This window comes from Electrona antarctica (genome assembly GCF_951216825.1).
Source record: "Electrona antarctica genome assembly, chromosome: 19".
Taxonomy (NCBI): Eukaryota; Metazoa; Chordata; class Actinopteri; order Myctophiformes; family Myctophidae; genus Electrona; species Electrona antarctica.
In genome coordinates, this window is record NC_136800.1 from 2,928,620 (window position 1) to 2,955,080 (window position 26,461).

General features: G+C 44.3%; 1 protein-coding gene across 5 annotated transcripts in view; it reads left to right on the forward strand.

Annotated features, from left to right (window-relative positions):
• Positions 1-26,461, forward strand: part of sntg1 (syntrophin, gamma 1) — a 96,011-nt gene that overhangs the window by 34,564 nt on the left and 34,986 nt on the right. For 2 of the 5 annotated variants that reach the window (XM_079530151.1, XM_079530149.1), the window contains exons 2-10: positions 2,273-2,573; positions 5,622-5,677; positions 14,346-14,480; positions 18,420-18,476; positions 18,694-18,751; positions 20,683-20,726; positions 22,328-22,369; positions 23,148-23,271; positions 24,422-24,504. In XM_079530151.1, coding sequence (XP_079386277.1) covers positions 5,651-5,677; positions 14,346-14,480; positions 18,420-18,476; positions 18,694-18,751; positions 20,683-20,726; positions 22,328-22,369; positions 23,148-23,271; positions 24,422-24,504 — 570 coding nt within the window. In that variant the 5' untranslated portion in view covers positions 2,273-2,573; positions 5,622-5,650. Of the gene's footprint in view, positions 1-2,205; positions 2,574-5,621; positions 5,678-14,345; positions 14,481-18,419; positions 18,477-18,693; positions 18,752-20,682; positions 20,727-22,327; positions 22,370-23,147; positions 23,272-24,421; positions 24,505-26,461 lie in introns of all 5 variants that reach the window. The other 3 variants (XM_079530153.1, XM_079530150.1, XM_079530152.1) reach the window with 3 other exon arrangements.

Consider the following 26,461-nt stretch of genomic DNA (forward strand, 5'->3'; position numbering starts at 1 on the left):
TCCACCACATTTTCACGACTTTTCAAAAATAGCAGACCTAATAGCAGATCTGCTATTTTTCAACACCAAAAGGGGTTCTCGCCCAAAATGGGTTAAAACAAATTTGTGTCAATGTGATGTTATTTCTGTTTATGTTCCGATTATAGTCTTTTGTCAGTCGACGAGGAAATCGATGGATTGTGCTGCAGTCCGGGTAGGGAATGAGACATGAAGGAGTTTTAAGTATCTCGGGGTCTTGTTCACGAGTGAGGGGAGGACGGAGAAGGAGATCAATCGGAGCAGCAGGGGCGGTATTGCAGTCGCTGTACCACACTGTTGTGATGAAAAGAGAGCTGAGCCAGAAGGAAAAGCTCTCCGTCTACCGAGCAATCTTCTGTCCTACTCTCTCACCTATGGTCATGAAGTGTGGGTCATGACCGAAAGAATAAAAAAATAGTTTTCTTCGATGGGTGGCTGGCATCTCCCTTAGAGATAGGGTGAGAAGTTCAGTCACGCGAGAGAGACTTGGAGTAGAGTCGCTACTTCTTCGCTTGGAAAGGAGCCAGCTTCGGTGGTTCGGGCATCTGGTTAGGATGCCTCTCGGGCGTCTCCCTAGGGAGTTCCTCGAGGTGGAGCTGTTGCCCCCACAGCCCGGCTACGGATAAGCGGTTGAAGATGGATGGATAGATGGATGGATGAGGAAATCAATACGTCCTGTATAGTGAGTGAGTGAGTGAGTGAGTGAGTGAGTGAGTGAGTGAGCGAGCGAGCGAGCATGCATGCATGCATGCGTGCGTGTGTGCGTAAAATATTTGTATCATATAATCCCCACAACCTGGGGACGATGAAAATAACCCTTTACTACTGTACTAAAAGGAAAGAAATCTATTGGTTTCCTCAAAAATCAAACAAACCGTGCTATACTTTGTCTGCTGTAATGTTAAGTTTACTGTTAATCATAGTCAGTGGGCTTCATGCCAGACCACATGGTCCATGACCATTAACCCATTTTGGGCAGGACCGCCCTGTTGGTGTTTTAAAGCATTATGTTCTACTTTAGCTATTGAAAAATAGCAGATCTACAAGCTCATAGCGCGGCACCGAGTGGCGCGCTACGTGCTTGTAGGTCTGCTATTTTTGAAAAGTCGTGAAAATGTGGCGCAAATCTTTGAATATATATATTTCAGAGCGAACATTTTTAACTAAAATATTGGCTCTCCCTGGAACAACATATTTTCAGATGGGGGTCTGCGGCCAAATACAGATCATTCTGGGGGTCCTTGACATGAAAAAGGTTGAGCACCACTGACATAGAAACATGGGTTTTTCAGAAAAAATTTAGGATTTAGAAGCCTTTTTTTTTAATCCAAAATGGGTTAAGTATACAGAGGCCTTTTCTCCCATTATATGCACAGTAGGGAATTATTTTCCCTGTTTTCTTTTCCTTAAGGTTCCTTCTTGTCCTATAGGTCTACTCTATTGTAAATGAAGTTCCATCATAGACAAACAGATCTGCATATTTCATTGAGTTTATGCATGAGATTTTGTTTCAAATGCAGATAAATTGTAATCTCCCACCACAACAATGATCATAGTAGCGACACATGCATTCTTCAGCTCGACAAAAAAGGTGGCAGGAGCCCACAAAGCATACTAAAGAAGCTGTATTTCTCAAAGGTGTTCTGCTGGAAGATAACAAATCTCCGGCATGGAGAATAATTTGTGCCTGGCATACAAAATGTAAGGACACGGCAAAGAATATAAGCAAATTGCCTATTGTCATTCAAAAGGCTGGAGCTACAGGTTGTACGAAGTGTGCTATTTGAGAGGAGCCGCGGTATCATAGACCGAGATCTGAAGTTTCCTGCTTCGCTTTTTGATTCTGACTTATGTTGTTTACGTATTTATTTCCTAGTTCTTGCCGACGAAAACAGACTTTGAATCACTTGTCATTCAACATCACACGTTACTTTCTTGCGTGTCGACATCACAATTATGATCTGTTTGGGGATAGTATGATAAGCCCCCTTTGAGTCACAGTCAGGAGTTCTTAATCAACATTCTCGACTTCATTACATATGCATGCAGTGCTTCTGCGTTTTGCTCTGAAAGCGTTCCGTTTCTGTTGTGCCTTTTATCGCGAGTAACAAAGCCTTGTGTGCGTGTGCTTGCGTGTGCTTGCGCGTGCGTGTGTGTACGTGTCTCTCTGTGTGTGTTTTATTTCAGCTCATGCTGGATCTCAGCTTCTCTTCTCTTGGTAAAAAATGGATTTCCACCTTTAAACCACGTTTAGGGGTAGAAGAACAACACTTGGGTCTCCTGCTGTAACAGAACAAACGTCAATCAGCGACTGTCAGGGATAAACCCCTTGCTAACAGGACAGCCCTACCTCCCTCCCTCCCTCCCGCGGCCGAGTCGACAACAGCAAACTGCCAGCCAAGGAGAGTTTGATGTCAACGCTCTCCCCTTCAGTCTGACAGTCAGAACATGGTCTGGGAAGCTTCTCTGCTGCTGCTACGGGCTGGATTAGGGAGCAACTCTCTACTCGATGGCTAGACCTCCCCATGAACAGAGCTGGGGGCCTTTCTTCTGAGGTGAGTATTATGTTGTTCCACTCTTGTTCGCCCATATGCTGTTCTGTCCATCCCTGCATGTCCCCCCCCCTAGTATGATGTATTTTTTTGGTATTTTTGGTTCTGTAATTCAAGCATTTAAGCTATATATAATCCCTGTCCCATAAAAAGAAAAAGAAAAACTCACGTGGCAATCATGACTGATTGCAACGGAGTGGAATTGGCTTATGTAAAGTAGGTATGTTAGACTGCTTGCGCATAATCATTATTGCAACTCCGTGTGCATGCGCATGTGTGTGCGCGCGTGTGTGTGTGTGTGTGTGTGTGTGTGTGTGTGTGTGTGTGTGTGTGTGTGTGTGTTCAGATGTTTACTATCGAGCGTTCCTCTCAGTTATGACTACTGTTCCATTACCATGACTACTAGCTTTGTGTCTCTCCTTAAGGGTTTTGATGCTCATCCTGACATGAAACAGGTTCAACAAAGTTCATCTCTGGGAGCAGAAGTGGATTCTATTATTGAAACCTTTTTATTAGGATGTTCAGCTTCTTCTCATCTCTGCTGATGAATCATTCATCAGCATTTTTTAACACATTCTGCGCGGGAACCCCCTTTTGGTGTTTTAAGCATTAATGTTCTACTTTAGTTATTGAAAAACAGCAGATCTACAAGCTCAAGCTACAAGCTCAAATCTTTGCTTCTGGGGGGGGGGGTCCCTGGAACAACATATTTTCAGATGTGGGTCGGCGGCCAATTACATATATTTTTGGGGGTCCTTGACATGTAAATGTTTGAGAACGACTGACATAGAAACATGGGTTTTTCAGAAAACTGTCAGGATTTATAGAAGACATTTGTAGAATCTTTTCTCAGGTCTAACCGTCTAAATGGGTTAAGGTCTCTACTTTTGCTCCAGAATGGCACAATGGGATTTTGTTTTCTTGAACAGAATTGAAATAAAAATCAGATTTTCCAAGCTTCTGTGTGAATAAGACCAACACAATGAAAATAGACAAGCTGCTAACAATGACAAAATTCTTGTTTTAATCCTTTTCGCTGCAACGAATCAGAACCGCATCACCGCAAATAGTTTGCACCTGAAATGTAAAGCCTATATAGCAGACCTATACAAGAGTCTGTCCTTTGGTTCAACTCATATCGCCACCTCAGACGTCAGTGCGTCTCATACCAGGGGAACCGCTCTGACTTTAGGATTATGGAGAAAGGTGTACCCCAGGGTTCTTCCCTGGGGCCTCTGCTATTCTCCATTTTTATCAATGACCTGCCCACAATTTGCTCTTACTGCCATATTCAATTATATGCTGATGACACAGTCATCTACTCCTCTAAACCTGACATTTCCCAAATTCAGTGCTCACTACAGGCTGACTTTGCTGCAGATGGTTTTACCTCAACAAGCTCATATTGAATAAAAATAAGTCCTTTAGCATGCTTTTCTCTACACGACCAACCCCTCTACCGTTATCTATTACATTTGCAGATGGCACACAAATGGAAAAGGTGGATGAATTTAAATATCTAGGCCTCTGGCTCGACCCTCAACTCTCATTCAAATCGCATATTACCTCTGTTGTCCAAAAAGTAAATTTCAGTTTGAAAGTACTATATCGATCCATTAACTGCTTCACCCTTCAGGTCAGAAAATGAATTGTCTCACAACTAATCCTTCCAATAATAGACTACGCTGACATTGTTTATCAAAATACTTCTGAAACACACCTCTATCCTCTTAATGTAACGTATAATAACCTCTGCAGATTCATACTAAGGTGCCCTTATATGACCCATCACTGTGTTATGTATGAGACCCTCAACTGGTTAAATCTCAAATCTAGAAGGCACTTTCATTGGCTCATATATTCATCTTCAAATGTATTCATTTGAACTACCCTGAATATTTAAAACAGTATCTGCATCCCTTTAGCTCACCATATAATCTGAGGAACACAGAGTATGCCTACTTCACTGTCCCCTCCAACATCAGGACCTTACCTCACTGTCCCCACCAACATTAGGAAAGAAGTCGGCCGACGTGCTTTCAAATACAAAGCTCCGGATGACTGGAACAATCTCCCCAGTTCTCTTAGATCAATCAACTCCTTCAATATCTTTAAAGTCTCTATCCTTACTTATCTTCAAATACCCTGCTCCTGCTTCTGATATGCCTTAGTTTGTTTCTAACATACTAATCTGCAAATATACTGTAATTTGACATCTATGCATGTGCACGTTTGTAATTATGTATCTATCTCGTTAAAGGAGCATTCAGTGATTTGGGTGATTTGGAAAACCACCCAGTCCGCCCCGGTAACAAAATGTGCACATGCACGCTCTACAGTGGGGGGAAGTGCAACAGGCCAACAGCATGTGCACCAAGGCCCGCCCCCACTCGATCATGATTGGAGGAAGGCCCCACTCATCCTGATTGGATGAAGGTTTTGCCACCCGCCACCAAAACTGAAACTAGGGTTTTTTGACCCCAGGGGCTCACTGGGGACAGGGAGGAACTCCTTATATGGTCAGCACACTCTATAGTAGGGAGGATTATCCAGAAAAAAAGAAAAAATAAGTGATATTTGAATTAAGTCAAATCACTGAATATACCTTTAAAGCATTTCACTGCATGTGCATACAGTATCTGTTACAGTTTGTTTTTGATTTTTGTTTTCTGATTCTTGATCTATGTCCACTATAGGAGTACCATGATGCATTAAGTGCCTTATTTTCGGGGTGATTAGGTGGGGTGGGAGCGGCCAGCTTTTGCGAGAGCTTTCTGTTTTGTTTTGTAATGTATGCATGGATGTACCTGTTGTAACGTTTCTGTCTATTGCATTGCTCTGTATTTGCTGTATGTTGTTGGACCCCCCTCGACAACGAGATGTGACATCTCAAGGGGGATATCCTTTCTCAATAAAGGTTCATATACTCAAAACATGGCCGGATGCAACGCGCTGTGAGCTTGTAGATCTGCTATTTGCACAGTGCACAATGCGATGTGAAGCCAGTTCTATAATAACTCCTAGCCTAAACCTCATCGTCTTTTCTTCTAGGACAGCTTCCCTCACTGCACAGGTGGCACATGGATTTCAAGACTTCAAATGAAGAGGTGAGATCTGCAACTGTGACGATGGAGAGGGCCACTATATTTACAGATTCACGCCAGAGGGCCACGTTGCATTATACTGTCGGGACGGAAAACTCCTATCTCTGTTTTTTTTCGTAAATTAATGCTTCAACGTGTTTTTTTCACCCAGTGTCAATTATCTAATAATGTAATCCTGGGCGCTACACTCCCTGTGCCAACCTGGGGGGGGGGGGGGGGTCAGCAAACTGACCTCATGCTTCCTTCTATGCATGAAGGGTCCAAGCTGCTTCTTTTCACCTGACAGGGGGGGGAGTTTCCCCTGCCGGACGTAGCGCGTGGAAGGAACACGTTATTCCGACCAGTTCCTTTCCCCTCCATCAGGCGCCCCGGCTGGTAAATGGTAAATGGTAAATGGTGCATTTATATAGCGCCTTTATCCAAGGCGCTTTACATAGATTGTGCATTACATTCACCCATTCACACACACATTCATACACCGATTGCGGCGGAAGCCATGCAAGGTACCAACCAGCACATCGGGAGCAATTTGGGGTTCAGTGTCTTGCCCAAGGACACTTCGACATGTAGACAGGAGGAGCCGGGATTCGAACCGCCGACCCATGGATCATTGGACGACCTGCTCTACCTCTTGAGCCACAGTCGCCAGGGGGGAGGCAGTTTTAGAGACCAGGATTACTGCATGTTTTTTGTGAGGGTACCTACCCTATAGGGGACACGGGGAGAACATTGTTTGCTATTATTGAATTGGAATCCATTTTTATTACATTTCAAATGCATTTAGTTATACTTTATGAACTAAACAAAAAAATACTGGACACAAAAAAATCAATCAATATCCAAGCTGAAATCAATATCAGTATTCTGATATTAACCCGCGGGCCGCATGTGGCCTCCGGGCCGCCAGTTGCCCATGTATGATTCTGAACAGTCCTTATTTACGAATGCATTGTAAGTTAAACTAACAGGGCTTAGAGTATATATTAACAGTTTGACGTCCGCTAATTGTTTAATCCAGTGTTCCACCCCGCGTAAAGCACTATACCCGACATTTGTTTAATGCGTTTAATTCGCCGTTTTAAAATAATTAAAAAGAAACAGCGGATTTATCCGGGACCTGATGACGAGGCCGTCGCCATCTGGGCTGCTAGGGCTTCTGGGAAATTGAGCTCAATGTAAGTGGACGGGGGGTTTGTTTGGACTACAATGCCTCATAGAGGTGGATCCTGTAGCGCATTGTAATGGCCGCTGGTGTTGATGATCAAAACATGCCGACGGACTATTTTTCGCCGGATTTTTGTCGGTGAAATCTGCAAATACTTCAGCGTATGCTCTAAAGGTAATAAAACAATCTCGGCAGCGTATAATATTTGATTAAATAGCGGGTAACGCGTTTTATGGAGTCAAACTGTTAATAGAGACGGCACCCGGAGGAAACGCTGAGGCCAAATGGACATATAGTGGCCGAATTTGGTATTGCAGCGCTGGGCCAGAGCTGGTCCGTTGACTATCATTGCGCAACGTTCATGATGACACGTGAACGCTGTTTCATACGTGAACGCGTGCAGTGATAGTCAACGGCCAGCGCGTTCATGTGTTTGGGCCCAATCCATCCCAGAATGCACTCTGTTCCTACCCGGAAAGGAGGAGTAGAAATCGCCTCATGCGCTTTTGAGCAACTTAATGCAAGTGGATGGGAGGAGAAATCCGGTGCCGTCTCTATTAATATATACTCTAAGTAACAGGGTCACTCGTGGCATTGCCTCTGTGTTTAGTTTTCAGTTTTTCCCCCGATGCGTTGTCAAATGCTAGGTGTGTTACCCTTTAGTCAGCATTTAGCATCATTGATTAAGCTCCAGTATCTGACTGGCATCTGGCTAAGAGAAGAGAAACGTCTGGAAGCTGTCTGTAGTTGTTATAATAATGTACATTGTCATGTACATTATTGTATCTGATTGTAGATGATTATGTAGATAACATTGGTGGTGGTGGTGGGGGGGGGGGGGGGGGGGGTTATGAAAGGAGAACATGATAAACCATAAAATGGGATCAGAGATAAGGCTAATTGCATACAGTACAGTACATGCTCTAGAGCGGGGTCAAACAATGCTCAGCCGCTTGAGAAATTGTCTGACCCAGCAATGTACACGTTACGACATTACTGCCCTGATTGTGCTTCGCTAATGACTCTCCGCTTTCTCGCTCGTGCACACACGCATGCACACGCACGCACGCACGCACGCACGCATGCATGCACGAACGCACGCACGCACGCACACACGCACAGAGGTCACTCACAGATCACATACGCACACAGCCGTATGCTCTCAGGCATCCTCTCTCTCTGTCTCTATCTCTCTCTCTCTGTCTCTATCTCTCTCTCTCTCTCTCTGTCTCTATCTCTCTCTCTGTCTCTATCTCTCTCTCTCTGTCTCTATCTCTCTCTCTGTCTGTCTCTCTCTCTCTCTGTCTCTATCTCTCTCTCTGTCTCTATCTCTCTCTCTGTCTCTATCTCTCTCTCTCTGTCTCTCTCTCTCGCTCTCTCTCTCTCTGTCTCTATCTCTATCTCTCTCTCTCTGTCTCTCTCTCTCGCTCTCTCTCTCTCTGTCTCTAACTCTCTATCTCTCCTCTCTCTCTCTCTCTCTCTGTGTGTCTCTCTCTCTCTCTCTCTCTCTCTCTCTCTCTCTCTCTCTCTCTCTCTCTCCTCTCTCTCTCTCTCTCTCTCTCTCTCTGTGTCTCTCTCTCTCTGTCTCTCTCTCTCTCTCTGTCTCTCTCTCTGTCTCTCTCTCTCTCTCTCTCTCTCTCTGTCTCTCTCTCTCTGTGTGTGTGTCTCTCTCTCTCTCTCTCTCTCTCTCTCTCTCTCTCTCTCTCTCTCTCTCCCGTGTTCTCCCTAGCACATTATACTGTAAGTACACACACTGTGAATTGTTGCTCTCATTTAATATCTCACAAAGGAAGCTGCAGGCATCGACTAATTTCTTAACCTGAATAAGGGGTATTCACTTCCCTCGTCGTGTTCCTCATTGTAGCTAAATGGCAATTGACTCTGTAAAGTGAGTTAGACTCAAGTTTCATTTGCAACTGAGACGTCTCCCTTAGAGAAGGGCGACCGTGGGACTATATACCTTGTTAACCAGTGACTAATGCATGCAGGGTGACAGCGATGCTGACATTGGTGCATTTTGCCATTAGCAATCCTGTCAGGTGAAGGTGGTTCTTTTATTTAGACCTTTTCTAAGTCTCAAGGACGAGACAAGCGTTCCAATTAGCCCCTGGAAGAGATAGCTATGCAAAATGCAAATTTATGCGGATTAGAATGTTTTAAATGGCTCGTCTCCCCCATCCTTACTTGCGTAACACTGAGGAATTCATATGTAAGGTGTTCATCGATGGATTCAGCTCCGTTCCTGAGCGTTTATTCACCGTTTCTCGTGGGATAGATGCATTACTATTTTAGAAAAGATCACAAGAGTGGTGTGACCGAATCAGCCGTTGGCAAAAAAAAATTGCCTGCCGGCGGATTACGGTCTGGAGAGGCTCAATTGTACGCCCATTTCCTACACCAGAGAACTGGTGTGGCCAATCGGGACACGGTATGCAATATGGGCGGGTTTTGGTACCGTGACGTTCAATGCTTGAGACCTTTGACTGACAGTAGCTCTGACCAATTGCGTCAAAGAGAAAATGTTTGAACCCGCCCCCTGGGAAACAAGATCCATACACAGCATCTCCAGACTCAAATACCACACGACAGTGTGATTTGAGTCTGACTTATTAGCCAGGCTAGTGCGGCTGTGGCTCAGGAGGTAGAGCAGGTCGTCCAATGATCCCTGGGTCGGCGGTTCGAATCCCGGCTCCTCCTCCTGTCCACATGTGGAAGTGTCCTTGGGCAAGACACTGAACCCCACATTGCCTCCAATGAGTCGGTCGGTGTGAGCTCGCCACCATTGGTGTGTGAATGTGGGAAGTGAGGACGCTGGCGTTGACTGTTCGCCACTTCACCTCCCAATGTATGAATGAATGAACCATTGTAAAGCGCTTTGAGCACTTGGAAAAGCGCTATAAAATGCAATTCATTATTATGGTAGATATGAGGGCTGGCGGTGGCTCAGGGGTAGAGTGGCCGGATGGGAACGGCAGTTCTTCTAACCCGGGCTCCCCCAGAGTAAGTTAGTTAGCTAGTTTCATTTATTGTCCACGTGTGGAAATTTGTCTTCGGTCTCAACAACAGTAAAAACAAACAACAACAGCAACAACACTTACACAATTATTTTCATGGCAAAAATGCAGGACAACAGTGGCAAATACGTTAAAAAACAAATCTAGCGAGACATGGTATCATTTTTTTTAACAATATATTTATTGCATTTTCTTTTTTTTGTACAAACAGACAATACAACAGAACAATACATAATACATCAGACAATACAATTACTTAAAAAAACAAAAACTAACAGTACATACATATATAAATACAGTATAATTTAGACTAGACTGGTAACAACATATGGCCACAAGACCAAACAGCTGCAGAGAATACAATTAGACATTTTCAGTTTCCACCATTAAATAAGATAAATCATTAACCGTAATATATTGGATAAACCGTCCCCATATTTTATCAAACATCTTTTGTTTATTTTTTTATAAGTGATTCTTTCCAGAGGAAGACACAATGATGTGGGTTTGCCTATCTTTTTCAGACATGGTATCTGTCATGGTCTGCAGGTGTTAGGACCCAAGTGCAGGAAACTCAAACAAAGGCAGGACAAGAAGATCACATAAACTTGACTTTACTTGGGAAAAGACATAGGATAACAGCAGTACATACACTGACCATAAAACCTGACACTAACTTAAGATCCAGCACTGAACAAACACAAGGCAGAGTTTAAATAGTCACTGGAGCTCATCACCCAACCTGGCTCAGCTGGTCCCCACAGGTGATGGCACTCAGGGCAATCAGAGAGTTAGAGGAGCATGGCTTGGGAGAAACAGGAAAATCATGGACAAACGGAGGGGCTCAGGACGTGACCATCACAGTATCATTTCATTAGGAATGAAGGATTTTTTAAAGATGTTACAGTTAGCTTTTGGTACCATCTACCAGAGGGAAGTAGTTCGAACTCCCTGCAGAGTGGATGAGAGGAGGTCATTTGCTATATATCTTGACAGCTTTTTTTCCGAAGTACTTCCTTGTAGATAACATAACATAACCGTTTCTGTGTCTTCCCAATGATTTTTGAAGCGAGGTTCACTATTCGCTGCAGCTTGCTTCTTCCTTTTACATTAATATTACATATAATATTGCCATACCGCACATTGCCATTGTCAAGTGTCCTTGAACAAGACACTGAACCCCTAATTGCTCCCGATGAGGGAGCTTGGTGCCTTGCATGGCACCAAGTACAGTACATGGATACATGTACTCATTGTACTGTACTGTTTATGAGAGTGAATGGATGACGCATCTGAACGCTGAACGCTTTGTGTATACTGTAAACGATGCACTGAGTCATCCAAGCAACACATACCCCTGACTAGGTTTTCCTCAGTGTGCAGTTGGTATATACGTACGTTTTATGCATTTGAATCGTACCAAGAGCACAACATTAGTGCTCTCACGTTAACATTTAATGTTAACGTGATAACTGTCTGTAAATGGCTTAATGGCTACATTGATAACTGTCTGTAAATGGCTTAATGGCTACATCTGCTCAGATGTATACAGTGCTCTGACACTGGTGCTGATTTCGTCGACAAACTATGACGGAAAATGTTTGTCGACTACCCTTTTTCACTGAGGAAAACTGAATAAAAACTAAATAAAAACTAAGCTACTGTATGATGACTAAAACTATGACTCTAGTAAATATATTGACAATTTCATCAACAAATAAAAACTAGACTAAAATGTGAGGGAGGGACTAGTGGACAAGAGATCCAGTAGAACCAAAAGACAAGCTGCTTGGTTGCATGCTGAAAATAGCAGATCTACAAGCTCACAACGTGTAGCAGAGACGCGTTGTGAGCTTGTAGATCGGCTATTTTCAGCATGCAACCAAGTGTATAATCTGCCATTACGACACCATCAAGGCCCGCCAAAACACATTTTAGTCGACAAAATCATATGACAGTTAGTCGACTAAAACTAGACTAACACTAAAACATTTCAGATGACTAAATTAAGTTTTATTCCAAAGACGGACTAAACTAAAATCAAAATTTTGCTGTCAAAATCAACACTGTCTGACACTAATTTGATAGGATTTTCGACCATATAGTATTATAGATTATATAGATTTTCGACATACTCATATTGCTAAATATGATCATTGCCTTAATTCAATATAAAGTTTCAATTTGAAGAAATAATTGAAGTGTTCTCAGTGGAATGAAAATCTCTGCCAGGAGGCACTCTCCTACATATGTTCCATCATTGTGTCCGTGTGGTGCATGATGATGACAACAACAATGTTTTGGGGTTGTGAGTGTGTGCGTGGCGTGCGTGTGTGCGTGGCGTGCGTGCGTGCGTGGCATGCGTGCGTGCGTGCGTGGCGTGCGTGCGTGCGTATGAAAAGGCAAACTACAATGGGGGGGGGGGGGGGGGAAGGGCTACTATAATGGATGCTGATTGCTGATTGTTAATGCCTTGTGTCAATTATATTTGTACAGGGGAACACTAATCAGTCTGGGAATTTAAATGACAGCGCCCCCCCCCCCCCCCCCCCCCCAACCCCCCATGTCTGTCCAAATTGACATTGAAATAATAGCATGCAACACCGTGCGTCAACCGGATGATCAGTCAGTCAGTTGATGAAATTAATACAAATTGAAGGGGCCAGTCCTCTGACGTGTTATGCACGTCATACGGTATAGTGTAAAGTGTACCACACGAGTGCATGAAATACTAATATAATAGTCCAATAACTGAGGACAAAAACATCACAAAGAATATGAAGAAAACAGGGAACCCTGGGGTTACAGACTTCGGTAGGTCACAAATTCTGGTGTAACTAGTATCAATCACATATAGAGTTATAAAGGACTATAGACCTGTACGTGCCCGTCGCAGTTGGCCACCGGCCTACTTGGGAACGATGCGACTTGGGAACCTAATGATATATACGTTGTCATGGCACACGTTTTAACTGTCAGCCAGTGTCCCACATGGAGATCTGTGTATGTGCCTGTGCGGCTGTGCCCACTGGAAGAGCCTGATTGGTTGAGCCTCAATTGGCTGAGGCAGAGGCTGGAAATTGCACAGGTGAAAGGAGTTGGCCTCATTAGGCCCACTGGCAGAGCCTGGCCCAGGTGAAAGGAGTTGGCCTCATTAGGCCCACTGGCAGAGCCTGACCAGAGCCCTTTGTGGTGGTTCTGGAGAACCGTGGGTCCGACCGACTCGATACCTGGCACTGCACTCCCTGTGGGGGTGTGGAACCCGTGTGTCGAATGTGAAGTCGGTGGGTCAAACGGTTCTCGAGTTACGTGCATTACAACCGTACACACATGTACGCACGTACGCAGAGACGTGGCACATTTATAGTAGGACAGAGTGCGGACCGGGAGCAACAGCCTGCGTATACTCGCAGGTATGCAATGTGAGCCACACCCACGTCGTGAGTCCTTCACGAGAGGAAGTATAAGAACTTCTTGGCACCATGACTGGTACCGAGTGGTCTCTGTCTTCTTTGTACAAATCCACCTATCTCCATCGCTCTCTCTATGAGTTACGAGTCATCGTGGACTGAGGTGAATATGCGCAGAGATTTAGATTGTATCGAAAAGTGTAGTCTGTACATATACATTGATGAATGTACGTTGATGTTTATCAAGGGACTAGCGGATTGTGTGTGGTGTGGTGTGGTTTGGTCTGTCTGTCTGTCTGTCTGTCTGTCTGTCTGTCTGAAAGTTTCTCCCCCTCTATAGATCTATTGGCAGAAATATGAAAAGGTCTTTGAATAGAAAAAAGTTTTTGAAGAAGTTTAAATATGCAGTCTATCAACAGTGAATATATGAATGAATATGCCTCACAGCTGTTATCCTTAACAGGCATCTGTCAAGGTTCTGATGTGTGCGTCCCAGTGGTCCGGCCATATGTAAGCGCCCAGAGTCAGTAATCCAAAAAGAACAGACAGAGCCTTGAGTCAAAGCGAGAGTCAGTAATCCCAAAAGAACAGAGCTCGAGCAGACAGTGCAGGTTTTAACCCATTTTGTGCGGGAAAACCCCTTTTGGTGTTTCAAGCATTCTGTTATACTTTAGCTATTGAAAAATAGCAGATCTACAAGCTCATAGCGCGCCACCGAGTGGCGCGCTATGAACTTGTAGGTCTGCTATTTTTGAAAAATCGTAAAAATGCGGCACAAATATTTTAATAGGTATATATATTCTTTCAGAGCGACCGTTTTTTTTTTTTTTTTTTTCCTCGACGTCAGGCCTAAATAGGTTAAACTCTCACGGGGGTCAAGCTTGGTTGTGTGGAGCCTGATGGCTACTGACAACAACAAGCCAAAGAGGAATAGCTGACATAGTGATAGGCAAAGGCTTTGTCACATTCTTCAAGTTCCTTCCGCTCGGGTGCGTTTTACTGTGACATTTCATTCCTTGGCCGCTTAATTTAGTTGCGATATAGGAATGATAAATGATGGTGTCTTTTCGATTATTTTCCAGACAAAGACTGGGATTTATTTGCTGCAAGAAGGTAATGAGGAGCCATTCAACATTCGACTTCACTTGGCCAAAGACATTCTGACCATTCAAGAGCAAGATGTCATCTGTGTGTCAGGAGAGCCTTTTTATTCCAGTGTAAGTAACCCAAGCTGTCTAATACATATAGCAAATGTCCACATCATCTGCATTTCTCGTGACACACGCATTACAATCATATTACAGCCGTTTCGACCGAAAATCAACCGATAATTCCCAGTAGGTTACTTATTACGCCGATCTTATCTAGCCGATCGGCTCGTCTGGAGCCTACTGGCTGCGATTGTCGTTGACGACACGTTAACCGATCTTATCGGTCTATTCAGGTCTACTGGACATGCTGGGAGCCTACTGAAAACGACAAGCCTCCTCATACCCTCCCCTAAACTTAACCGCAAGCATGTCGCAGCGCGGTCCTAATATTAACGCATGTTCGCCAACCTTAATCCTGTCGTTTTTTTTTTTTTAGTCGGCAGAGCATGCCCATACTCGTTGAAAACAATCGTACTGATCCGAACTGATAACTGCGGTCTTGTCCATTGATAACAGTTGAAGCGGGTGCATATTAAGACTAGAAAAAGTGCCCCTCTGGGCACAGGTCTTCACCAGGCCAGGTCAGGTTGTGGCCTCCTGGTGGCGCTATAATAGGCCAATGTGAAAAGTGTGCCATTTGTTCTTACGACCTTGGATGATTTGAGGCATTTTGTTCCAAAATCCACCTGTTGGTGGCACTGTAACAGGCCAATGTTGAAAAGAGTGGGATGTATTCCTCACTGACCATGTTTTGTCTGGGCAGGTTGTGTGGGCAGCAAGGATAGCGAGAGGTAGGTAAACTACTGGGAGAGCGAGCGTTCCGTGCTACAATGCATGCGTCCGTGCTGGGCAGGTGGTGTAGTGTGGGCAGCAAGGATAGAGAGAGGTAGGTAAACTACAGGGAGAGCGAGCGTTCCGTGCTACAATGCATGCGTCCGTGGTGGGTGGGTGTTGTTTCACCGCAGTTGTAGGAAAGCCGGTGGGCGGGGTGACGCCTTGTTATGGAGGAAAGGCCCGCTGTGATTGGCCAGTCGTCGGCAGAGTATTGGACTCGAGACTCGATGACTCGACTCGAGTCCGACTCGAGTCATTGATTTGACGACTTGCAACTCGACTTGGACTTAAGGGTAAAAACTTGAGACTCGACTTGACTTGGAAGACAATGACTCCAGACTCGACTCGACTTGAGACAAGCTGACTCGGACACCACCATCAAGTGTCACTGTTGTGCAGCCTAACACACAGAGGCCAGGGAGGAGAGCTTGTACAGTACAGTACAGTACAGTACAGTACAGTACAGTACAGTACAGTACAGTACAGTACAGTACAGTACAGTACAGTACAGTACAGTACAGTACTCGACTCGACAATCTTGTGACTCGACCCGACTTGACTTGACATAACCTTGTGACTCGACCCGACTTGACTCGACAACCTTGTGACTCGACCCGACTTGACATAACCTTGTGACTCGACTTGACTTGACTTGCCCACAACAGAAAAACTTGAGACTTGCTTGAGACTTGGACCAAATGACTTGCTACTCGACTCGGACTCGGATCGGAGGGACTCGTGCAATTGTCTGGTCGTCGGAACGGCCACAGAGCTTAGTTGACAACGCAGAGGTCAAATTAAGGCAGTGACGTACCACGGCCAGTGGTATACGTCAGTTACAGTTTCTGAAAAACCTATGTTTCTATGTCAGTGGTGCTCAACCCTTTTCATGTCAAGGACAAGGACCCCCAGAATTATCTGTATTCGGCCACATTTTCCAAGATTTTTCAAAAATAGCAGACCTACAAGCCCGTAGCGCGGCACTCGTGCCGCGCTATGAGCTTGTAGATCTGCTATTTTTCAATAGCTAAAGTATTAAAACACCAAAAGTGGTTCCCGCCCAGAATGGGCTAAGTTCTGCATACTCCGCATGTGTCACTCACGGTGTATGACTTGGCCACCTGAACCCGCGCACAAAGTTGTGTGCTCCATCATGGGCAGAAATACAATTGCATTGTGTTCTCACAAATGTAATAATAGATGTGCAAAAAACATTTATTTTTTTACTCTGTCCCAACTATGTCTGCCCAGTGTCCCCCCCAGTGCCTCCCCAGTACCTCCCCAATGTCTGCCCAGGGCCTACCTGTAGTGCCTCCCCAGTGTCTCCCAAGTGTCCCCCCAGGGGGGAGGGAAAAATCCTGCTTAGGGCGCCAGATTGCTCAGGACCGGCCCTGGTGGGAGGAGGTGCAGGTGCTCATGCAAGCTTTTAAAACCCATTCAGGGCGGGAACCACTTTTTTTGGGGGTCCTTGACATGAAAATGTTTGAGAACCACTGATATAGAAACATAGGGTTTTTCAGAAAACTGTCGGGATTTAGAAGACATTTGTAGAATCGTCTTCAGGTCTAAATGGGTTAATACTTCGGTGCATGGGTCTCGCGCACCAAAACTCGACAAGCTCACAACACGTTGCAGCAGGGATGCGATGCGTCGTGGTCAGGGAAGCCTGCCTTTGTGTTACGGTGTGACTTGGTGCAGGAGTAGAATGCAGCGAGCGACACCGGAGTACTGGAACCAGGCTTTATTGAAACGTTCACACACAGAACTGGAATTATACAAGTTGCCTCGCAGGGCTTGTAGACGAACGACCAAGGATGGAACACACACACACACACACACTACACGTAACGCATCAAAATGAAGACTAAGCTAACACACAGAACACAATACGGGACACACATAAATACCAACAGGCCCTGATGGCTTAATAGTCCGCAGCTGAGTCCTCTATGAATTAGTCTCTCATGGGGGGCGGGGAAAACACACAGGGTGGTGAGGGGCAAACATAAGGACGGCGGTCCAGGTATGGTACGTCCTAGGACAGGACGTGACACTTTGATTTCTGACCGGTTTCCCAATTCCCATACCGCAGGCTCTCTATAGTGAGAAGCATACATTTGATATGTTTTACCATTGGTTGTGGGTCAGAGTCATGTCTGTTGCAGCACTGTGCACATACAGTTGGAGGCCGTCGATATTGTCCTTTTCTTTTTGCTGAGGTTTGCGTGATCTGCGCAAAAGGACAGTTAACCCATTTTGGGCGGGAACCCCTTTTGGTGTTTTAAACATTATGTTATAATTTAGCTATTGAAAAATAGCAGATCTACAAGCTCATAGCGCGCCACTGAGTGGCACGCTACGAGCTTGTAGGTCTGCTATTTTTGAAAAATCGTGAAAATATTTATTTCAGAAAACTGGAGGATTTAGAAGGATTTTTTTTTAATTTTGAGGTCAGGCCTAAATGGGTCAAATGATAAGGGACAATATCGGTGGCACCCAACTGTATAGGTATACCAAGGCGGTTGTTGGTGTGTAGCCTATTGTTGCTGTCGTGGGCAGAAGCCTTGAATCTCCATATTTCAACTTTTTGTTTAGTGTTTGCATCATGCAGCAGTGCCACGTACACCAAAATAGCAAACATAGCCAATCTATAAGCTCACAGCGTGTCGCGATGCGATGCGTTGCATCATGTTTAGTCAATATTGAATATTGGCAAATATTCATGGATTTGACTTTTGGCGCTGCAATCAATCCAGTTATTTGTGAGTTCACACGCACGCACGCACGCACGCACGCACGCACGCACGCACGCACGCACGCACGCAGGCTGGTTTTGCTATCAAAATCTTTTGGTACCTCAACTAGACATTGGAGTCGTTATGATTGCAGAAATGTTTAGTATCATCAGACATGCATGATGGCTTTTCAGTGATGATAGTTTTTGGGAACACTTCAACTGATATCATGTAACACTTAATAGTTCTCAAAGGTCCCCTCAGAGCCAAACTCCATTTGGACTCTCTGAGTTATGGGGCCTTTGAAATGAAAATAATTTAAAAAAGGAAACGTTTTTTTGAGAACCACTTCGAGTAGCATAGTTTATTGTCTTATGCAAGAGGATCTCAAGCATCCCCTGAAATCATTACTGTGCTCTTAATTCTACCCAAACAGGAGAGGACTGTAACGATCCGAAGGCAGACAATCGGAGGGTTTGGGCTGAGTATTAAGGTAATTTAGATCTCATTGATTCTAGTCCCACTCTCCACAGAGGTTTCTTTTAATCTACTGTCACCTGATATTATTGACCTTTCTTTCTTTTTTTCGTTAAAATGTATTAAATAGCGAGGGTAGTAGTGTTTTGTGGAAAATGGAGTCGCTCGCCCTTTAATCTTGTCTCAATAGTTCTTTGTTCCTCTGTGATAACTCTGTTTCATTTGTCTCTTAGGGTGGAGCGGAGCACAAAATCCCTGTTGTGATCTCGAAAATATCAAAAGAACAAAAAGGTAAGCTACATTCATGGCTGAGGGAAGTAGGGGTGCTGGGGGGGCTGGAGCACCCTCTCCGCCCAGGCACAGCCCCCCCTCAGACAGGAGGGGGAAAATAATAATTGTAATCAAAACAGATTTCTGTTAATGGACTAATAAATATGCTGTATCACAGTATCGGCGCCTTATCCTGGTTCATTGCCTGTGTCAGTTTGCTCATGCGTGGGGAGAGGCCACTTTAAAAGCCACTTTTCTGCGTGAAAATGCGCGTGCACGAGGCGCGTGCACACACATTTTGCGGCGCGCGCTAACGCGCGCGCACCCCCTACTAAACGTTCAGCACCTCCTACTGTAAACATCTTCCCGCGGCCATGGCTACATTACCTTCTATGCTAGAGCCCAACCGATGGCAAGATCATCAACGTTTGACCAAGGTTTTCTTTAGAAGTGCAAAAATCATTTGATTTTGAAAACATACATTTCATTGTTCAAAAATAGAAAATTCAACAATAGCTGATCTACAAGCTCACAATGAGACACACCTATGGGGGGGGGGGCATCCATGGGTTCATGGGTTTGTTGTGAATCAAAATTGTTATTGTATGACCTATGGCTCAAGAGTTCTAGGCCGAATAGCGCCACCTAGGAGGCTGATTTGAAAGATTTGGAGCAGAGGTTCTCTTGGTTCTAATCTTTGCTAATCAGTCCAACGGTGCCACAGACAGATGGACAGACACGCACACGCACACACACACACACACACACACATACACGCACACGCACACGCACACACGCGCACACACACACACACGCGCACACACACACACACACACAAAAAACAATAATGACAATAATGACCGATATATCGGCCGAACCGATATATCTGTAGTGCCCAAGTCCAATACTTTGGCACTACGTGGTTGCCGACGGCCAGGGAGGATATTCAGACTTGTGTAGAAGAACCGAAGTCCAACAACGTTCCCATTCGGTTGGTATTAAATCATATTCACTGCGTGAAAAGAGGAGTTAACGGGCAATTATGGACACTGTATTTTGCCCGTAAACCTCAAGTTTAGCAGCATATACAGTTAATATACGGTAATATGCAGGTGTGATGGTATACAATTCGGGAGTTTACCGGAGTTTGTTGGAAAGTTTAAAGGAGCATTCAGTTATTTGGGTGATTTGGAAAAAACCCCGGTCCTCCCCGGTAGCAAGATGTGCACATGCACACGCTCTACAGTGGGGATGGAGTGCAACAGGCCAACAGCACGCACACCAAGGCCCGCCTCTGCTCGATCATGATTGCCAGAAGGCCCCTCTCTTCCTGATTGGATGAAGACTTGGCCACCTATCCAAAAACGAAACCTAAGGTTTTTTGACCCCAGGGGCTCACTGTGGACAGGGAGGAACTCCTTATATGGTCAGCACACTCTATAGTAGGGAGGATTATCACAACAAAACAAAAAAAGAAGTGATATTTGAATTAGAAGTGATATTTGAATTAAGTGAAATCACTGAATATACCTTTAACGGGAGTTTCCTGTAATATACACATCCGTATTCCATGCTTTTTGCACAGTGATTTATTTAATGTCCAAAGCCCTATACTTCAGTATATAAAATAAATACAATGAAATAAACATACACGGGCCAATTAACGCCTATACAGAGACCACCAGCCTAACAATCACAGTTTAAAACAGTGTGCCCTCTGCCTGTCAGCAACACACCTGTGCCTAATCAGGGACAGGGCTAAATACCCTCTGTAACCATGGCAACCATGACCAATGAGTGACCATGCCCCATTGTGACGTCACGTCATCAATTAACATAGTCAATGTCATAATGTCTAAACTCTGCACACAAGCCATTAGCAAGAATGCCTCGTGCCTCTTTTTTCCCCCCATGGAGGCTTCTTCTTTACCGAAGTGATTTTCCTCTTCCAGCTGAACTCTCCGGGTTGCTCTTCATCGGAGACGGCATCCTCCTGGTAGGTATAGAGAAAGCAGACACACACACCATATGTCATTTAAATGCTTGTTTATGCGTCTCAGCCCACTCTGCAAAGTGATTCACATCTTTAATATTTCATACACCATATGTCAGCAGCCTGAAACACTCAGCAGTTATTCCCCTATAGGTGTAAATGTCAGTGGTGTAGTGTTGTTGCATAGGTTTTGCGGGGGTGGTGGTGGTGGCGGGGGGGGGGGGGGGGGACAGGGCGGACTGTGATGCAGTCTGCAAAGATAACATCGACAGGATAGCAATTCAGTATTAATGGCAGCTGTGTGTGAATGTCACCTGTGTTTACAGTTCTTGAGTCCAGATAGGCATAAGGCAAGCAGGCAACTGTGTTTGTATTGCAAAGGAGTGACTTTCTGCACCCATGTCTTCTACATCCTGACAGCTTTCTGAAAAAGCTATGTTTCTATGTCAGTGGTTCTTCGATTTTTCAAAAATAGCTAACACCAAAAGGGGTTCCCGCCCAAAATGGGTTAAGGCAGGGTTCCCCAATAAATTTTCCTCAAGGGCCATATTTTGACTAGGGTACCAGGCTTGATTTATAAGGCATAAACAGGGATTTAATGCTATATCTCCGAACATAATCGTACCCCTAGGCTAGGGCAGTACGGCATCGGCCAACTACGTATACATGTTCGTCCATATATGACAGCGGGGGGACCGTAATTTTACCTTTTAACGTTGATCCGGTTTGCTATGCAACGCCTCCGTCCCCACCAGCTATGGGTTCTTTACATCACCATTTAGACTCCCATTAAAGCAGGATTTTTCAAAGCCCCGTATCTCTAAAGCTTCGAGCGGCGCTGACCATGGTAATCTGTCCGTCGCGCATCCCGATGTTTCGGATGTCATTTGTTGACTTTGTCTCTCATCGCTCCCCGTCATGTAACCGTTTCTGGGCAAGAGGTAAAGGGTGTGCGCTAACGCTAACGCTAACGCTAAACACTCATGATGATGAATCCTCACAACAACACACCACCCTCCTCCCTGCTGACCCGGAAATGAAACGGCTGGCACAGCTTAGCTAACGCTCATGCTACCACCTAGTGGGGTGGTAGCATAAGCTAAGATTTAACCCATTTTAGACCCATGAGGCCGATTCTAAAAGGCTTCTAAATCCTAACAGTTTTCTGTAAAACTCTATGTTTCTATGTCAGTGGTTCTCAACCTTTTTCATGTCAAGGACCACCCAGAATTATATTTGGCTGCGGACCCTCATCTGAAAATATGTTGTTCCAGGGACCTCCCCCGGAAGCAAAGATTTGAGTTGAAAACGTTCGCGCTGAAATAATATATATTCCAAATTTGCGCCACATTTTCACGATTTTTCAAAAATAGCAGATCTACAAGCAGATCTATGAGCTTGTAGATCTGCTATTTTTCAATAGCTAAAGAATAACATAATGCTTAAAACACCAAAAGGGGTTCCCGCCCGAGGAAATAAGAAATAAAAAAACTATACCAAATATAGGTACCTTTATGTATGACAATAACAATATTGTGGTTGTTTTGTTAAGTCAATATTTTGACGTTGTTATTTTAACACCCACATGTTGATTTGGTTTCCAGATAAATGGAATAAATGTAAGAAGCTATCGCCATGAGGAAGTGGTACGTTTGTCTCATATTTCACCTACGCTGCAGCAACTCTCACATCACAGTCTTTATCTTGTTTCAACAGTGCGATCATTATCTGTTGGACGTGTAAAACCATTTTTATCCATTTTTGAAATGAACGGCTTCACAAGGTGTAGCCTATGTAAGCACTGTATAACATCAGGGTCAACGTGAGCCCCTTATCTAAGCTTTCCTTTCTGTACAGAAGTACAGTAGCACAATGCCTCATGTCATAATATAACAACAGTAGCGGTATACGGTATAAGCCTTTAAAGATGGAGTGCTGTGATTTGTTCCACCCTAAAACATGATCATCAGGTCTTATTGTTATTAAAGGAGGTATATTTTTTTTCAATAAAGTGTACAGTATTTGTTAAAATGTTGTTTTTATGTGGGCACGACCACCAGTTCATTAGGTATGCCTGGTTTGCCTGGTGGGTGGTGATGGGTGGTGATCCACCTGAACTGAAGCCGCACCCACAGCTGTAGTTGTATGATAAAGGGGGAGGGGTTAGGGGAGGGGCTGATAGCGTGGTGTCACTATATTGCTGTTTATTGCATTGGCCCGTTTGACTGTCAAGGGTTCAGCCTCCAGGAAGAAACCCTAAATACAAAGTTAATACACCATTGCACATAAAAACGACTCCAGGGTGTCTAATGAAGTACTGTCACCTCATAGACACATGAAAAACTGGAAAAATACACAAATTGTGGCACTCCATCTTTGATGTTTAGCTACAAATAGACATTTATATGTTGTGTACCTTTCCAGGTCCAGGTTTTGAGAAACGCTGGTGAAGACGTGACACTCACCGTCTCCTTCCTAAAGAAGACTCCGGCTTTTCTTAAACTACCCCTTTGTGAAGATTGCACATGTAAGAATACTCACATACTAAGTAAGAATTCGCCTTTTTTTTTTTTTAGACAGGTCATTCGCTTTTAATTGTATTTACAGCTGAAATCCCCCTCTGACTGTTTTTTTTTTTCAATAATATTTGTATTGATTTTTCCATTTTATGACAAAAACAAAACAAACAAAAAACACAGCTCAGCTCAGACACGTTGTGGAACAAAGGACACAGTTATAAACATACCCATTACCTACATCGAACCAAAAAATAAAATACAAAAATAATATGCAAATATGGACACATTAAGTTTGGTGCTTGAAAGTCTAGATGGGTTAACAACTCCAGAGAAAATTAAAGAAAATAAAAGATATATGCATATATTCCATACATAACATACATACATTTATCCAAGAATTTGCCTCTTTTATACTTCCATCACACGACGGTGTCCCTTACAACTAATTAACACTGCGGTGCCACGTCCTGCTTGTGAAAAAAGAATCTGACATTTTTCAAGGACTAAATGAACATTAATTGCCAAATATACACGAAGCAGAGACAAGCACGCACTTCCACCCCCACTAATTGCGTCAAGAACTAAATAAATAAAGATAATAATTGGCTTATAATAATGACAAAGAAACAGACCAAGCGTGCATTGTTTAATACCACCTGAAGAAACATTTGACAGCAAACACACCAAAATATAATAGTAAGTAAGTACATTGTATTTATAAAGCACATTTCGAAACAAGGTTACAAAGTGCTGACACGCTGCACATTGTATAGACGCTGCCTTCGCGCGAGCAAATTTACTACTAAACGTTGAAGGCATGAGCCCTTCATTAGAGACAAAACACACACCGACTGACAAACACCCATCATACCCGGGCATTCGCCCATTAAGTCACTTTAACCGTCGCCTTTATCTGTAAAGTAAGCAAATATTCCGTATCCCTAATAATATGTGCACAAGTGTGTGTGTGTTTGTGTGTGATATCGCTATAATATTTGCACAGCGTGTGATAACGCCGCATCGTATTAGCAGCTGATGAGTATAATTCACTTTGAAGGAGGATGCCCTTGAAAATGCCACATGGCTCTTTACAGACACTGCTGCTGTGGGGATATGTGTGGCTTTCTTGTGCTCGTTCCCTTCAGGTGTGCCCAGTGACCTTGTGCTCGTTTCCTCCAGGTGTGCCCAGTGACCAGAGTAGCGGGACGTCCTCTCCTCTCTGCGACAGTGGCCTCCATTTGAACTACCATCCCAACAACACGGTAGGTAGGCTATACTCTGGACCCAGTTGTTGTTTTTGGCAGCAAAATTTTGACTTTTTTTAGTTTTTAGTCCTATAGTCTCTTGAATAGTTTTCATTTAGTTTTAAGGTCCCCACACACCGAGCGCGTTTTTCGGATTTCTGGCGGCGTTTCTCCATCGGTTTTTCCACAAAAAAAAACGCGTCCAGTGTGCAACCACCTTCTGTCACATTTTAGTCACACGGGAATGTTTTAGTGTTAGTCTAGTTTTAGTTAGAATAAATATCATAAGATTTTTAGTCGACTAAATCTACAGTTGATTTAGTCGAACAAAATGTGTTTCGGCGGTGCCTTGATGTTGTGGTAATGATTTTTCACTTGCTGAAAATAGCAGATCTACAAGCCCACAACGTGTCGCGCTGCGACGCATTGTGGGCTTGTAGATCGGCTATTTTCAGCATGCAATTAATTGTAAAATGACTTATACTGGATCTCTTGTCCCCTACCTTCCTAACATTTTAGTCTAGTTTTTATTTGTTGACGAAATTGTAGTTTCCATTTAGTTTTTGTCAGTGGAAAAAGGTAGTCGACGAACATTTTTCGTCTTAGTTTTAGTTGACGAAATCAACACTGCCCTGGCCCCCTTACCTCACTCCACTGGTTCCCAAGCAGTGGGTCGGGACCCATTTGTGGGTCGCAGACACATTGTTTAAAAAAACATTCCCAAAAAATGATGCTTTGGGAGTCAGGTTCGGCGGGGCCCGATCGTGCGGTCACCCCCCCGGCCCGGCACCGAGTTGTTCCATGCACTGCCTTACTCCATCACAAATCATCTCAATCTGTGGTCCAATGCGGGGACCCCTGAGGGGGGTCCCTGAGTGGGTCCCCAGCTAAATGATTGATAGTTGGGAACCAAACAGGCCTTACATTTACGGATCTGTAACTCTGAGAGTGTGCAAATGGAACCAAATGGACACGTAGTAGTAAAGGTCCATTTGGTTCCATTTGTACACTCTCAGAGTTAAATTAACACTGGATATTACAGTGCAGATTTGCGGTACCAGAGATTTAAAAAAATCACACCCGTGTGAACTGAGTGGTGCAACTCCCCTCTCCCCCCCCCCCCCCCCCTCTCTCTCTCTCTCTCTCTCTCTCTCTCTCTCTCTCTCTCTCTCTCTCTCTCTCTCTCTCTCTCATTAGCAGGCAACAGTGCAGCACTATCTCTCTCTCTCTGTTTCTGGCACAACAGCGCCACTTTTGCCCCTACTGGTACTCATAGTAACAGTCACATACATAGTCACATAGGTTAACACGGACATTGCTGTTCCTTGGAGTGGTTGCACCACTCAAAAACAGAAAAATGCGCGTCTGTGACAAACTTACTCGGGTTGTCCTTGAAAAGGTTGAGAACCACTGGCCTATACTACAGTACAGCACATTCTATAACGGTCCCCCTATCACTATGCCACAGCGCCGTGCCAACAGGCTGTTTCCATGCAACTGTTTCTATTTAGCTGAGAATCAACACACTCCATCTTTATCTTAGAGGTGATCGTGAATCAACTTCCTCTGCTCTCCCCACCTGAGCGGCCGGCGCGGGGCGGGGGCGGGGCGGGCCTCAGCGCCGACTGTTGACATTTTCAGCCGTTATGAAATGAGGCGCGAGTGAGAAATGAGCGTGCGGTGGGAAAACGATAAGCTCCTCTCCAGTGGTGTGAAGTCACTGTGTGCATTTAACTCAAGTGCTGTCTGTACTCAAGCACAATTTTGAGGTATTTGTACTAGTATTTACAATTTCCGATACGTTGTACTGTAGCCAAAATGTGTACTTTTTTACTCCACTACATTTATTTGAAAAACGTCAGTTTCTAGTTACTTTGGAGATTTTGGGGATTTTGGAGATTTTGGGGCTTTTTATGCCCTTATAGAGCGTCGCAGTCCCGTCCCCTTTCATGACGAAGCCAGGCCCAGGAAATAA